Source organism: Lontra canadensis, unplaced genomic scaffold (assembly GCF_010015895.1).
Source record: "Lontra canadensis isolate GAN:19392208 unplaced genomic scaffold, GSC_riverotter_1.0 scaffold8, whole genome shotgun sequence".
In the NCBI taxonomy this organism is placed as follows: Eukaryota; Metazoa; Chordata; class Mammalia; order Carnivora; family Mustelidae; genus Lontra; species Lontra canadensis.
Genome location: NW_022631002.1, coordinates 37027893 through 37042079, shown reverse-complemented (window position 1 = coordinate 37042079; position 14187 = coordinate 37027893). Strand labels below are relative to the sequence as shown.

At 48.8% G+C, this 14187-nt stretch overlaps 1 protein-coding gene across 1 annotated transcript; it reads left to right on the top strand.

Annotated features, from left to right (window-relative positions):
• The first annotated feature begins 10127 nt into the window (after positions 1-10127).
• Positions 10128-13667, top strand: LOC116865923 (ribonuclease P protein subunit p29-like). The gene is made up of 4 exons (XM_032854590.1): positions 10128-10287; positions 10453-10514; positions 12112-12213; positions 13168-13667. The coding sequence occupies exons 1-4, from the start codon at positions 10172-10174 to the stop codon at positions 13302-13304; spliced, it is 417 nt and encodes a 138-aa protein (XP_032710481.1). The 5' UTR covers positions 10128-10171; the 3' UTR covers positions 13305-13667.
• The last annotated feature ends 520 nt before the right edge of the window (positions 13668-14187 follow it).

The following is a 14187-nucleotide window of genomic DNA, read 5'->3' as shown; positions in this document are numbered from 1 at the left end:
CAGCCCTGCCACATGGAACTTCGGCACAAAAAGCGGAACTGATTGCACTCACTAAGGCACTGCAGATGACCAAAGGTAAAACCGCCAACATCTATACGGACAGCAGGTATGCCTTTGCTACTCTCCATATACATGGGGCTATTTATAAAGAAAGGGGTCTATTAACAGCAGAAGGAAAAGGAATTAAAAACAGAGGAGAAATATTAGCTCTCTTCCAGGCTATTTGGGACCCAAAAGAGGTGGCTGTTATGCATTGCCTGGGACATCAAAAGGGGACTGATCCGATTTCAAAAGGAAACCACTTAGCAGATCAAGCCGCAAAGCAAGCAGCCCGAGAAACAGTGCAAGAACTGTTTACACTCCTGGCTCCAGTCCTACCAGAAAAACTGAACTATTCAGAAGAAGATTTAAAGTATTTACAGAAATGGGTTAAATTGGACTGTGAAGGGGACTGGGCTAAGACTAAAGCAGGGAAAATAATTCTTCCTCGAAAACTAGGTAAGAAGTTAGTAGACCAGATACGTCAGGGTATTCATTTGGGGATATGCAAACTCAATGACCTTATAGGCAAGCAATTCCAGGTTTCTAAATTTGGGGCATATGGTTCAGGACGTAGTTGATAGATGTGCTCAATGCCAGGCAGTTAATGTGGGAAGAATTAAAATGGGAAGAGGGAAAAGAGAAAGAGGTAAGGAACCAGGAATTTATTGGGAAATAGACTTTACAGAAATGAAACCCAGAAAATATGGGCACAAGTATATGTTAGTTTTTGTAGATACCTTTTCAGGCTGGGTAGATGCTTTTTCCGCCAAACATGAGATGGCAGGAGTGGTGGCCAAAAAGCTACTAGAAGAAATAATTCCTAGGTTTGGGCTGCCTCTCTCATGATTGGGTCAGACAATGGCCCTGCATTTGTGAGTTCAGTCTCACAGGCATTGGCCAAGGCCGTGGGCACTAATTGGAAACTACATTGTGCCTATTGGCCCCAGAGTTCTGGGCAAGTAGAGAGAATGAACCAGACTCTTAAAGAGACCTTGACAAAACTAATTCTGGAGACTGGCGGTGGATGGGTGGATCTCCTTCCCTTCGCCCTCCTCAGGGCATGATGTACACCCTATTTAAACAAGGTGACCCCATTTGAAATAATGTTTGGGAGACCCCCCCCACTCTGTCCTTAGCTACAGGAGGTTGCCCTAGCAGAAATGACTGATCAGTCTGTACTTCAGTCACTGTAGGCATTACAGTCTGTCTTAAAAAAAAGCCCACACAGGGATCCGAACTGCCCACACTGGGACGGAGATGGTGGTGGAATCACATCCTTACCAACCCAGGGACTTGGTTTGGATACGTCGCTATCAAGTGGGGAACTTGGAGCCTCGCTGGAAGGGACAGTTTACTGTTATCCTAACCACCCCCACGGCAGTACAAGTAGAAGGCATTAGGGCCTGGGTTCATGTGGGTCACGTCAAACGAGCCGAGAGTAAGGACGCCCCCCAGAGATGGAAGCTGCAGTCAACAGTCCCCGCTGACCATGGACAAAAGCTAAGACTAAAAAAACTGTGAGTTTATTGTTGCTCCTATTATTACCTGTTTATGTAAAGTATAGGTGGGAAATTAGATGAACGGAATTAGGAAAAATGGAAAAGCTTATACAAAGTGTTGAATGGCTAACTTATCAGTCGGCTGTGTACTACTGTTACTTTTTGGCCCCTGTATTATAAACGCCCTAATGTCATTTGTACCAAAGAAAATTAGAGCGATAAAATGTTAGTCTTACATGCTCAATATAACATAGAACTGGCTAAAAAGTCAAAGATTTGACTAATCTCCAAAGAAAAGGGGGGAATGTAAGGGCCTGTTTGGCCAGAGGGAGCCATTTTGTTGCAGTGAACTTAGATTGACCCTGCTCCTCCCAGAGGAACTTACTTGCAAAGCCTAGATACAAGGGCGAGTCAGGCCAGGTGAAGACATCCAATCAGAGGGGCACGCATATATTTACTGAGGTGAGATCCCATTGGCCACCTGTGTGTGGGCGGGGCTCAACCACCCCTATAAAGGTTAGTCTGCGAGGCTGAGTCATGGGAGGAATAGAAGAGTCCTCGGAGGAGTAGGAGAGTCCTCGGAGGAGTAGGAGAGTCATCGGAGGAGTAGGAGAGTCGTCAGAGCTGGGAGAGCTGTCAGAGCTCTTGTAAGAGCCATCAGAGCCATCAGAGCTCTTGTAGGAGCTGTCAGAGCTGTCAGAGCTCTTGTAAGAGCATCAGAGCTGTCAGAGCTCTTGTTAGAGCTGTCAGAGCTGCCAGCAGCCCCATCGCCCTGAGACATGGCCTCAGGGAGCGGCCTCACCGGAGCAGCCCCTGTCTGGGGAGTGGCCCTGTCTGGGGAGCAGCCTCGTCCAGAGTGGCCACATTGGGAGCGGCCTTGCCAGGGTCGTCGTCCTCACCTTTTCATAAGAGACAACCCTGACCAGTCAGTTTGATTCTTGATGCTTGGCACGAAATAAAGCTTTGCTTAACCTTCGCTTTTTATCAGTCTCCTTCCTTTGATCACGGACCCTAACACCTGCCACCTGCTGACTGTGGTTAAGGCCCCATCCTCTCTGCGACCTGGTTTCCCCTTCTGTGAGGTGCTGATGGTGGTTCCTGCCCCACCAGCTGTTCTGTGAATGACCCTTGTCTGGTGGAAAGTGATGTGGAAAATAAAGGCTGAGGAAAAATTATTAAATTTCCTTACTACCTACAACCCATTGGCAAGTCCTTGAAACAGGGAGAGTAGCCCTCCTCTGGGGACTCAATTGCCTTGATGTTGACATTTTGTTAAGGGCATAAAGCAGTGCTAGACCCACCCCCTCCCAGTATCCTGTAAATCTACTTTAACATATAAAAATTCTTTTGGATGGGGCGCCTGGGTGGTTCAGTGGGTTAAGTCTCTGCCTTCGGGGGGGGGTCATGATCCCAGGATCCTGGGATCAAGACTCTTGTCAGGCTCTCTGCTCAGCGGGGAGCCTGCTTCCTCCTCTCTCTCTGCCTGCCTCTCTGCCTACTTGTGATCTCTGTCAAATGAATGAATGAAATCTTTAAAAAAAAAAATTCTTTTGGAAACTTCATTTTAAGCCCCCAAAAATCTGTGTTGGCAATCATCTCCCAAGCATATGGACCACTGATCAACTTCTGAAGGGCCTCATGACTCAGGTTTTATTAGATAGTAATAAATGACACTTTTTTAAAAATTTCTTTTCAGTGTTCTAGAATTCATTGTCTATGCACCACACCCAGTGCTCCATGCAATACGTGCCCTCCACAATACCCACCAACAGGCTTACTCAACCCCTGACCTCCCCTCCCCTCCAAAACCCTTAGTGTGTTTCTGAGCCCACAGTCTCTCATGGTTTGTCTCCCCCTCCAATTTCCCCCAACTCACTTCTTCTCTCCATCTCCCCATGTCCTCCGTGTTATTTTTAACAATAGCTAGCCCTCTCATGGCCCTGGAAACCTTGTTTTCCAAAATTCCACTATCCCTAACCCTGTCCCAACCTGAAAGTATGTAAAGGGCCACTCTTCATGACCCTGATCCAGCTCTTTCTTCCCATGGGTAGTGTCCCCATGTTTAAATAAAACCACCTTTTTGTACAAAAGAGGTTTCAAGAATTCTTTCTTAGCTGTCAGCTTCAAACCCTAATGTTGTCACTACATCCTGATCTGAGCATGCTGAAGAATGGTATCATAACCCAGGACCTTGGGAGTTGAGCAGAGAATAGCTATGTCAAGGAAGGGAGCAATCCCTCAGGGCAGTTGTAAGCAGGGGAGTATAGACACCATTAAAACTGGTCTTTGGACCAGTATGTTCATCCCCACCTCTGCCACTCCCTATCTCTGTGATCCACTTATGGGTCTCAGCATATGTGAGCTTCAGTTTTCTCATGTGCATTATAGGAATAATGTCTACTTTAAAGGATTGTTCAGAAAATATAATGAGATAAAATGTGTAGCTTCTAGCCAGGTGCATGACAAATAATGAGTGCTCAGTAACTGTTAGATATGTTTTATTCCAGAAAAGACTTTCAAGTCTAATTGAAGCACCTGTGACAGTTAAAGCAAAGTCATTCTGGGGTTGCTCTTTAGAAACAGGTTTTAACACCATTCTTGCATTTGAAGCAAAATAAGACTCTGTACATTATATAATATAATATACTGTGTATATTGTATAATATAAGTGCTTTGGTTTTCTTGTCCAGATGTACTTCAGGAAGCCCAAGGAAGCTGGTGGAAATTATAGAGTGTTGTGTGAATCAGATTTTGTAGTCTCTTGGACCTGAAACCAGGCCTTTCTGTTATACGTCTTGCATTTAGACCCACACTGTGTCCCCAAAGCCATGTTTTTCTCCATCAGAATTAAGTAGAAGCAGGAGTGTGGAAGTTTTTAAGGTTGAAACCACATTGATCAATATATATTTTGAGCTTAAAGAAAGACCTAACTGTGTTTCACCAGTGAAGGACACCATTGTTGTATGACATACCCAATTTCTTTTTTTTTTTTTTATTTCTTTTCAGTGTATCAGTATTCATTGTTTTTGCACCACACCCAGTGCTCCATGCAATACATGCCCTCCCTAATACCCACCACCTTGTTCCCCCAACCCCCCACCCCCACACCCCTTCAAGACCCTCAGATTGTTTTTCAGAGTCCATAGTCTCTCATGGTTCACCTCCCCTTCCAATTTCCCTCAACTCCCTTCTCCTCTCCATCTCCTCATGTCCTCCATGTTATTTGTTATGCTCCACAAATAAGTGAAACCATATGATAATTGACTCTCTCTGCTTGACTTATTTCACTCAGCATAATCTCTTCCAGTCCCGTCCATGTTGCTACAAAACTTGGGTGTTCATCCTTTCTGATAGTGGCATAATACTCCATAGTGTATATAGGCCACATCTTCCTTATCCATTCGTCCACTGAAGGGCATCTTGGTTCTTTGCACAGTTTAGCTACCGTGGCCATTACTGTTATAAACATTGGGGTACAGATGGCCCTTCTTTTCACTACATCTGTATCTTTGGGGTAAATACCCAGTAGTGCAATGGCAGGGTCATAGGGAAGCTCTCTTTTTAATTTCTTGAGGAATCTCCACACTGTTCTCCAAAGTGGCTGCACCGATTTGCATCCCCACCAACAGTGGAAGAGGGTTCTTCTTTCTCCACATCCTCTCCAACACACGTTGTTTCCTGTCTTGCTAATTTTGGCCATTCTAACAGGTGCAAGGTGATATCTCAATGTGGTTTTAATTTGAATCTCCCTGATGGCTAGTGATGATGAACAATTTTTCATGTGTCTGATAACCATTTGTATGTCTTCATTGGAGAAGTATCTGCTCATATCTTCTGCCCATCTTTTTTATATGATTATCTGTTTTGTGTGTGTTGAGTTTGAGGAGTTCTTTATAGATCCTGGATATCAACCTATTGTCTGTACTGTCATTTGCAAATATCTTCTCCCATTCCGTGGGTTGCCACTTTGTTTTGTTGACTGTTTCCTTTGCTGTGCAGAAGCTTTTGATCTTGATGAAGTCCCAAAAGTTCATTTTCACTTTTGTTTCCTTTGCCTTTGGAGACATATCTTGAAAGAAGTTGCTGTGGCTGATATCGAAGAGGTTACTGCCTATGTTCTCCTCTAGGATTCTGATGGATTCCTGTCTCACGTTGAGGGCTTTTATCCATTTCGAGTTTATCTTTGTGTATGGTGTAAGAGAATGGTTGAGTTTCATTCTTCTACATATAGCTATCCAGTTTTCCTAGCACCATTTATGGAAAGACTGTCTTTTTTCCAACTGTATATTTTTTTCCTGCTTTGTCGAAGATTATTTGCCCATAGAGTTGAGGTCCATATCTGGGCTCTCTACTCTGTCACTGGTCTATGTGTCTGTTTTTATGCCAGTACCATGCTGTCTTGGTGATCACAGCTTTGTAGTAAAGCTTGAAATCAGGTAACGTGATGCCACCAGTTTTATTTCTGTTTTTCAACATTTCCTTAGCAATTCGGGGTTTCTTCTGATTCCATACAAATTTTAGGATTAATTGCTCCAGCTCTTTGAAAAATACTAGTGGAATTTTGATCGGAATGGCATTAAAAGTATAGATTGCTCTAGGCAGTATAGACATTTTAACAATGTTTATTCTTCCGATCCAAGAGCATAGAATGGTCTTCCATCTTTTTGTGTCTTCTTCAATTTCTTTCATGAGTGTTCTGTAGTTCCTCGAGTACAGATCCTTTACCTCTTTGGTTAGGTTTATCCCCAGGTATCTTATGACACACCCCAATTTCATGGACATAAATATGTGAAAAATCTTTTAAACATCTTACAGTCAACAAAATGTAATATTTCCAAAATCTGCCTGCAGGGAATCGCTATCATATAACTTTTATTAAATATTTATTTATTTATTTAATTGAGAGAGAGCACACTCAGTCAGGAGGGGAAGAGGGAAACAGAGTGATTCTCAAGCAGACTCACCTGGAATGCAGAACCAGACACAGGACTCAATCCCAGGACCCTGAGATCATGACCTGACTCGAAATCAGAGTTGAACACTCAACTGACTGAGCCACCCAGGCACCCAGAGAAGCACTGTTTGAAAGCACACTCTTGTAACTCCTAGGATGGGTGGCCAGAGGGTAGAATAAGAGGCATCCAAGAAAGCTTAGAAACCTCTGCTCTCTGTAGCATCCCTGTCTTCTATGTCTAAATAACCATAGTTAGTTTCATGGTTATAAAAGTCATGAGTCTTATAGTCATGCCCAACCTGAATTATCATTTCTTATTTATTTGAATCCCCCAGGTATGATCTTACCATGCCTTTTCTCAGAAAGAGGCCAAAGAGCTCAACGTTCAGGTACAGTGCATGGCAGGAAGTCTAGGAGAAGCAGAGGTGATGACAAAGATGGCTCCATCTCCTAGCACTGCTTTAGATGTCCTTCCCATGTCTTACTCCTCATCCTTCTAGTAAATGTGTTAGGCTCCGTTGAAATCTGCTGTTCTGATGGCCTGTTTCCAGATGTTGGCCTCTTTCTCCCTTGTTTGATTAACTGAAACCTGTTGATCCTGTGTCCTCTCCCACTGTGTAGGGGACACTGGCTATGCCCACCTGAAACCTGCCCTGGTGAGCACTGTCATTTGGCTTTGTCACTGTGCCCCCTTCGCTCTTGAAAAGGGCAGGCGATCACATTTCCTAAGTGGAATTTCTGGATTATATCTGGATGCTACCAACATGCTTTGTCAGTTTGGCAGACGCTCCACTGGGGACTCCTAATGAGGGAGTTAACAGGAAATCAAGATTTTGAAAGTCTGATACACTTTTATTTGGTTTCTTCATGAAGAAGGCCACTTAGGGGTGCCTGGGTGGCTCAGTGGGTTAAGCCTCTGCCTTCAGCTCAGGTCATGATCTCAGGGTTCTGGGATCGAGTCCTACATCTGGCTCTCTGCTCGGCAGGGAGCCTGCTTCCTCCTCTCTCTCTCTCTGCTTGCCTCTCTGCCTACTTGTGATCTCTCTCTGTCAAATAAATAAAATCTTAAAAAAAAAAAAAGAAGGCCACTTAGGTATTTTAAAAAAGTAAGTAATTGTCTTGTCACAGTAATAATAATGACGATAATGAATCTTTAGTTAGTATCTAAGGTGCAAAGTCGAAGCTGACTGCCCTCCTGACTGTGAAGGTCGAGTGTATCACATCATCCCTTTGCCAGCCCCGCCTCTCCATAAGGGAGAGTGTGATTATTGACACATTAGCTTCCCAGGGTTTACAGCCTGCTTAGCTCAGCAGGGGGTCAGGAAATCCCCAGCCAAGAGGCAGGACCTGCATAGACTGTGCTGCCCGGGCTGTGGCCAGGAGAGGACACAGGCAGCAGAATGAGGAGTAGACCAGTGGAACTCCCCACGTGAGAGGCAGTGACATTTGGAGTTCTCTCAAGAATTTCACAGTATTAGGACAGTTCTTTTGCCCACATGTCCTAGGAGTCTGTGCTGAGTCACGGTCAAGTGCTGTTGTGCTCTTGGGAGAGAGTGAGCCCAGGGGGCTGAGATGCACTGGTACTTCCTTTCCCCAAGTGCTGCAGGAACAGACTTAGCGAGTAGCCATGACACATCCATGGGGTCAAACCCAAGTAAAGGGGATTGCCACATGGGCACCATTTCAGATTCCTGCCCCCCAAGGCGTGGCCCACCCTGGGGCACCAGGTGGTATTGTTTTCCCAAGTGTTCAGATAATTCCTTCGAGGCCATAGCTTGCCTTCATCCGGTCGTGACTTAATTTCTTGAGCTTTCCTCCCTGTCAAGGATCAGAGAAGCCTGTTCTTCCTAATGTGAAGGGATTGGGGCTTTTCTTTGTAATCCCTTCACAATAACCTCAGAGATGTAGAGTAGGAAGTTGAATTTTGACGTGGCTGTTTTGTGCAGCGTCTGAATTGGTATCTGAGGGTGCCTTTCACATCTGGACAGCTGTGGGGAGCTCACCTTCAGCAGACGAGAGGCTGTGTGGGGCTCAGTCCGGAGACAGATGGGTCAGGGAAGGCATCCCACCTGCGGTGTCTAGGAGGGCCTGGGGTCTGGGGCTGCCCCCACCAGAACAGTGGGCGCCGTGCTGCCCTGTCCCCATGTAGCTTCCGGGAGCCCAGCAGGAGATGCCTTCGTGAGGGCCTTCCTGAAGCGCAGCACACCCCCCATGAGCCAGCAAGCCCGGGAGGACCAGCTGCAACGCAAAGCTGTGGTCCTGGAGTACGCCACTCGCCGGAAGCGCAAGGAGAAGAGAAAGAAATCCAAGGGCCTCTCTGCCAGGCAGAGGAGGGAGCTGCACCTCTTTGACATTAAGCCAGAGCGGCAGGGGTATGCCAGGGCTTTCCTGCCTTTCTCCCTGAGGCAGCTTCCTCCTCCTGGAGTGGGTGTGGCTTTGGGAGACCCAGTTCCCCTGAAGCTAAGGGAGCTTCTCCCACTGCCGCCACGAGGGGGCAGCCTCCCTTTCCCAACTCAGGCTGGGTTTGCACTTGGCTTTCACAGCAAGGCACAGCCAGGGTCTTGCTGTTTGACTGTCTGGCTCCTGTCCTAGCCTTAACTAATGAGACCCGCACCGAAAGTGAGTTTGTTACCCATGGCAACAGGTTGTTTGTCTTTCGGCTTTCCCAGAGAGATAGGAACTGATGGATCTTAGTATATACTCTTTACAGCTTTTACAGGCACTAGACAGAATCATCCCTTGGGTTTATTGCCAAAGAATGTGCTGCCCGCATGTTTCAGAAGTTTCTGAAAGGGACTCATCACTCTGGGAGGACGTGCTCCTCCCTCCAGCTGACAGTGCATCCCTCCTTGGTCACGCTTCTGCACATGCACGTCATCGGTTTGTAGATCTTGCTCCAAGAGCTGCAGCCAAATAGCCTCCCACACACACAGTCAGTCACTGTGTCTGGGACCCCGCTTGCAAAGAGAGCTGCGCTGCGGGTGGAGGAAGGGGCCGCAGCCTGCCTAGATTTCCCTCGCTGGTGTCTACACAGGTAGAACCCACTTCGAGTTTGAGCCTGAGGTTCCCCAACAGTTTCCTATAACAGGTTCCCCATGAGGCACCAGGACCCATAATAATGACCCCAGAGGAAAGCCTCTGAGGTCCTCTCACCTGGTCCCTCCCCTGCGTCCCACCGCTTGCTCACTCACCTTCCAGACACACCTGGTCCCTTACGTGGTGACGTGTATGGCAGCCTGCAGCTCCTGTCTGCTCCCCTCAGGGTTGGCTCCTGTAGCAGATGATCTCAAAGAGCAATGGTGAAGCAAGATCTAAGTTTAGTTTGTGAAAAGCCGTCCAGATGAGCACCCCCAGGGCCCCGGGCTGGTGTGGCAGAGACTCGGGCGGTGCTGCCCTGGGAGCACCCGGCTGCACCGCCATCTGTGCAGGGTGCCTCATGGTGTGAGGGGTCTGCTGGAGCGCCGGCCATCCAGGCTGCATGTAGCCAGGAGGAAGGATGGAAGGGCACCAGGAGGGTTCTAGCAGCGGAAACAGGTTCAGGAGGGGTACGAAGTTGTCTGTCAGGTTATCTGCTGTGGAACTAGGATGCGCACCCACTTCCCCATGACCCGGGCGGGTCAGGGTCCTTGGCATCAGGCTGTGCTCTATGCCCTGTTGATGTCACAATCCCAAGCTCATGTGGCTTAATTCTTTACTTCTTTCTACCTTAGCCACAGATAGTCTTTTTCCCCCTCTACATAAACTCTGGAAGCATTATATCCGGGACCTGTGCGGTGGTCTCAAGCCAGACACGTGAGTTGCATGTCTGCAGCCCTGCCCTTTGGCGCAGAACCCAAGGCTTACGATGACTGTGAATGCAGCCTTCGGAGCCAGCTGGCTGCAGAAGTTCGTAGACCTGTGTGCCCCTTCAGAGCTCTCGCTCATGGTCAACACGGAGGCCTTCTGCTTACCTTCTAGGCAGCCGCACATGGTTCAGACCAAGCTGTTGAAGGCAAATCTTCACGGGGCTCTCGTTTCAGGTACCTCACCTACGAGCCCACAGAGCAGCATGGCTCTGTGACACAGGGCTAGACACACTCTTGTCATGTGGACATTTCCAGATCACCAGCATTGAGTGTGGGAGAGGACTAGCTACCCGAGCCAGTTCTGGCCACTTTTTGGATACACTCTAAATGGTTTGTGTGCCTTTCCACACAGGGACTCCTGCTGCTCTCCCAGGGGGCACAGCAGCTGCTGGCACATGTCCCCAGCCCTGAGCGGAAAGTCCCTTTCATCCATTTCCCCACAGTTTTCAGTCTCAGCTACAGACTCCCAGCTCCCAGTGTCATCTCTAGGGCAGACCTTCCCCTGAGCATCGTCATTCATCCAGCCGCCCTGCACACAGCTGCCCCGCTGTCCAGCAGGCATCACAACCTTTCCATACCCAGAACAACCCTGGCCTCCTCATGTCAGCCCCTGCCCTGGTGTTCCCAGCTCCATTCACAGTACCAGTGTTTACCCTAGTTGTTTAGGCCCAAAACCTGGGCGGTAACACCTTTCTTCTTCCATGATCCCTCAGCACCATCCATCAGCACGTCCTAGCACCCAAATCCAAGCCACCGCCATCGCCCCTGGATTCCGGTAGAAGCTGCCTCGCCCTCTCCCTGCTGACACACTGCTTCTCCCCAACCAGGCAGCCCGAGGGAAGGTTTAAGGCCAAAACTCAGGCCATGTTTGTCTTTTGCTTCCTTACTGTGGTCTAAAAGGCCCCTCTGGCTTTACCGAGCACCAAGTCTAACCACATTGGCCTGCTTTCTGCTTCTTATACACTAGGCTTGGCCCTACCTCAGGCCTTTGCCATTGTTCCTTCCCTCTGCCCAGAGTTCTGTGTGTCACAGACTGACTGCTTCTCAGTATTCAGGTCCCTACTCACACGTCACTTCCCCCGAGGGCCTACCATCACTAACAGTGAACCTTCTCCCCATGACCTTGTGTATTTTCTTCATAACAGTTACCACGATCAGAAAATGCAGTCATCTGATGTGGCACACATTCCCTTCTACCATTAGAACATCAGGTCCTTGAGAGCAGAACCGACAACAGTCTTGTTCACTCTCGCGCCCGGCACTGACCTCGGACGGTGCCAGGCATGTGGCAGGTGCTCAGTGACTTGTCTACAGGTTTCATGGGACATGGTTCAGGAGAGCCAAGGGGCCGGCTGCCTGTGGTGGCAGTTCGCCTCAGTTATGCTTCACCACCTGTAACAAGAGCCCATTCTGGCCAGAGTTTGGTGGGTCGTGGGAAGGATGTGATGCACAGGTGTTCCTTCAGATCCCATCGCTGAGACTTGGCCCCATCCCAGCAACCTGTGGATCTTGGTGGTGCTGGACACACACGTGACCTCTTGGCTCCAGAGTCCTTCCCAAGACCCCCGTGGCTGCAGGTCCTCCAAAGGACATCTTGTCAGAACAGCCCAGAGGCTACAGAGCAACAGGCAAGGGATTGGGACCCCAGACTGTCATCCAGCTTGGTCCCTGTCCAGCTGAGGAGCCCCCACTCCCCACCACCCCCACCTAGCTGGTTGTGGCTGCCCAGCGCCCCTGAGGCTGAGGCCTTGAATGCCCTTTTCCTTTGCAGTCACAAAGTCCAAATGCCCGTCCTATGTGGGTGTTACAGGAATCCTCGTACAGGAAACAAAGCACGTTTTCAAAATCCTCACCAAAGAAGACCGCCTGAAAGGTACGGAACTGCCTCAGGGTGTGTGGCCTGTGGCCTCCCCGGCTTCATCGGCCCTTTCCTTGTGGCTTCAGTGAGTCCATTTGTCCTCTCAGGTCAGCAAAGATTGCAAATCCCTCCTGGCCCTGCATCCCATGCCTGCCGAGAGCGTCCCTGCCCTCAGGGCTCTCTCCAGGGCATCTGAAGCCCAGCCAGCAGCTGCAGCCAGATAGGACTGGAGACAAGGCTGCTGGGCTGCACTTCCAGATATGAGGGTCCGTTTCCATGACTGAGACCCTCCCCTGCCCCAACCTGCTGCCCTGACCCAAGGAGTGGAGTAAGCAGACCCTGAGGGGAGCCAGCTTAGTGCTTGTCCCTGGGCTTCCAGGATCTGGCCCTTTCCGGTAACCCTTTGGGTTCCAGGAAAGCAGGTGCAGCCTCCCCTGCTGGGTGTGCCAGAGCTCCTTGTTCTGGCAGAGACGAGCATAAGCCCCTGCACTGTCGACATTTCCACACCCCTTACCAGCAGATCTGAGATTGCAAAACCACAGCGGGAGGTTTTTCTTCCTTTATTTTGGAGTTTGTTTTTTCTTGCTGCTTCCTTCTGTTTCCTCATATGTTCTTGTCTCATTTTAGACCTCAGAAAGTGGTGTCTGGGTGCCCTCACTCACGGCATAAAGCCATGAGTCAGTCTGAAAACTATGCAGGGAGACTCGTTTCTTGCACTTTTTCTCAGAATTTGATTTAGAGCGTTTGACCCTAAAAATTAGTGTTGAGTTATATTCAAATCTGAATACATCGGTCTTAGGGCAGAAAAACGCCCTGTCGTCCTGTGCTGCTGAGCTTTGTGGACTCTGTTCCTTACTAGCTTACGTTCTAATGCAGACATTTAAGGAAGGTCTTGTGCTTCAGCGTGAGCTTAACCGTCAAGATTTTTTTTTTTGCCTTGTCCTTTTTCTCCTGTATTTTTTTTTCCAGTTATCCGCAAGATAAACTGTGTATTCGCAGTGAAAACCAATGGCTTCATTTCCTATATTTATGGAAGCAAATTCCAGATTCGGTCAAGTGAACGATTTAACAAGAAATTCAAAGCAAAGGGAACAGCTGACCTGTGAGCTCTCTGCTGCGGAGACGGCTGTTTGGGACCCCAAGGACCGGGGACACCTGCGTGCCCACCTTTCAGCGGAGACACGGCTGGGCTGGTTCTGCTTCTAGATCACCCCCAGCCCGTTAACACCAGAGTTAAGAACAGTTCGTCATCTGGGAAGAAATGCGCCTTACTGAGCAAAGTCAGGGAACGGAGGGGTGTCTTTCTGGGTGATGACGGGTGTGCATTGCTCCCCTGAGAGAAAATCCTGGCAGGATCGGCACAGGTTGACCTGACTGGTGGCATTATTAGGTTTTTATTTCTCTTTTATCCTTTTCTCTGTTTCTGAGTGTTCTGTGATGAATCCATTGTTTATGTAATGATAAAATACACGTGTCGACGATAAGAGGGCCCCGTGTCCCAGCCTGGAAGGGAGGTGGCCGGAGGCTGTCCCTGGCAGCAGCCCCACTTCTGCAGTGTAGACAGCTGCCCTCAGGTGCCTGCTTCCCGAGGGCAGGGGTTTGGAGCATCTGACATGTGGAACTCTTGGACCTAACTGCTGTTTCCGGAAAGCTGGAGACTGAGCAGTGAAGTCACAGAGGGCCTTTGGCCTCACTGCCTCTGGGAAGGAGTACGGGACCAGGGCCAGGATGCAGGATGCCAGGTAAGCTGGTGCTTGCAGTGGTCGTTCGGTACAGGGAGCTCTGACCTGCAGCGCCTTCTCGTCGCTGTGGCTCTTGGGCTCCAGCGTGGGCTATAGGGGAACAAGACCACAGCTCTTCCCAAGTTCTCATGTCCTGGGAGAGTCCGCAACAGGGTTCTCGCTGTGTGCTGTCGCCAGAAGCCTTGGCTCTTTGGTCTGACTCAGCCTGTGTGGCCTGTGCCTACCAGGCATTAGGTGAGGCTCTCGC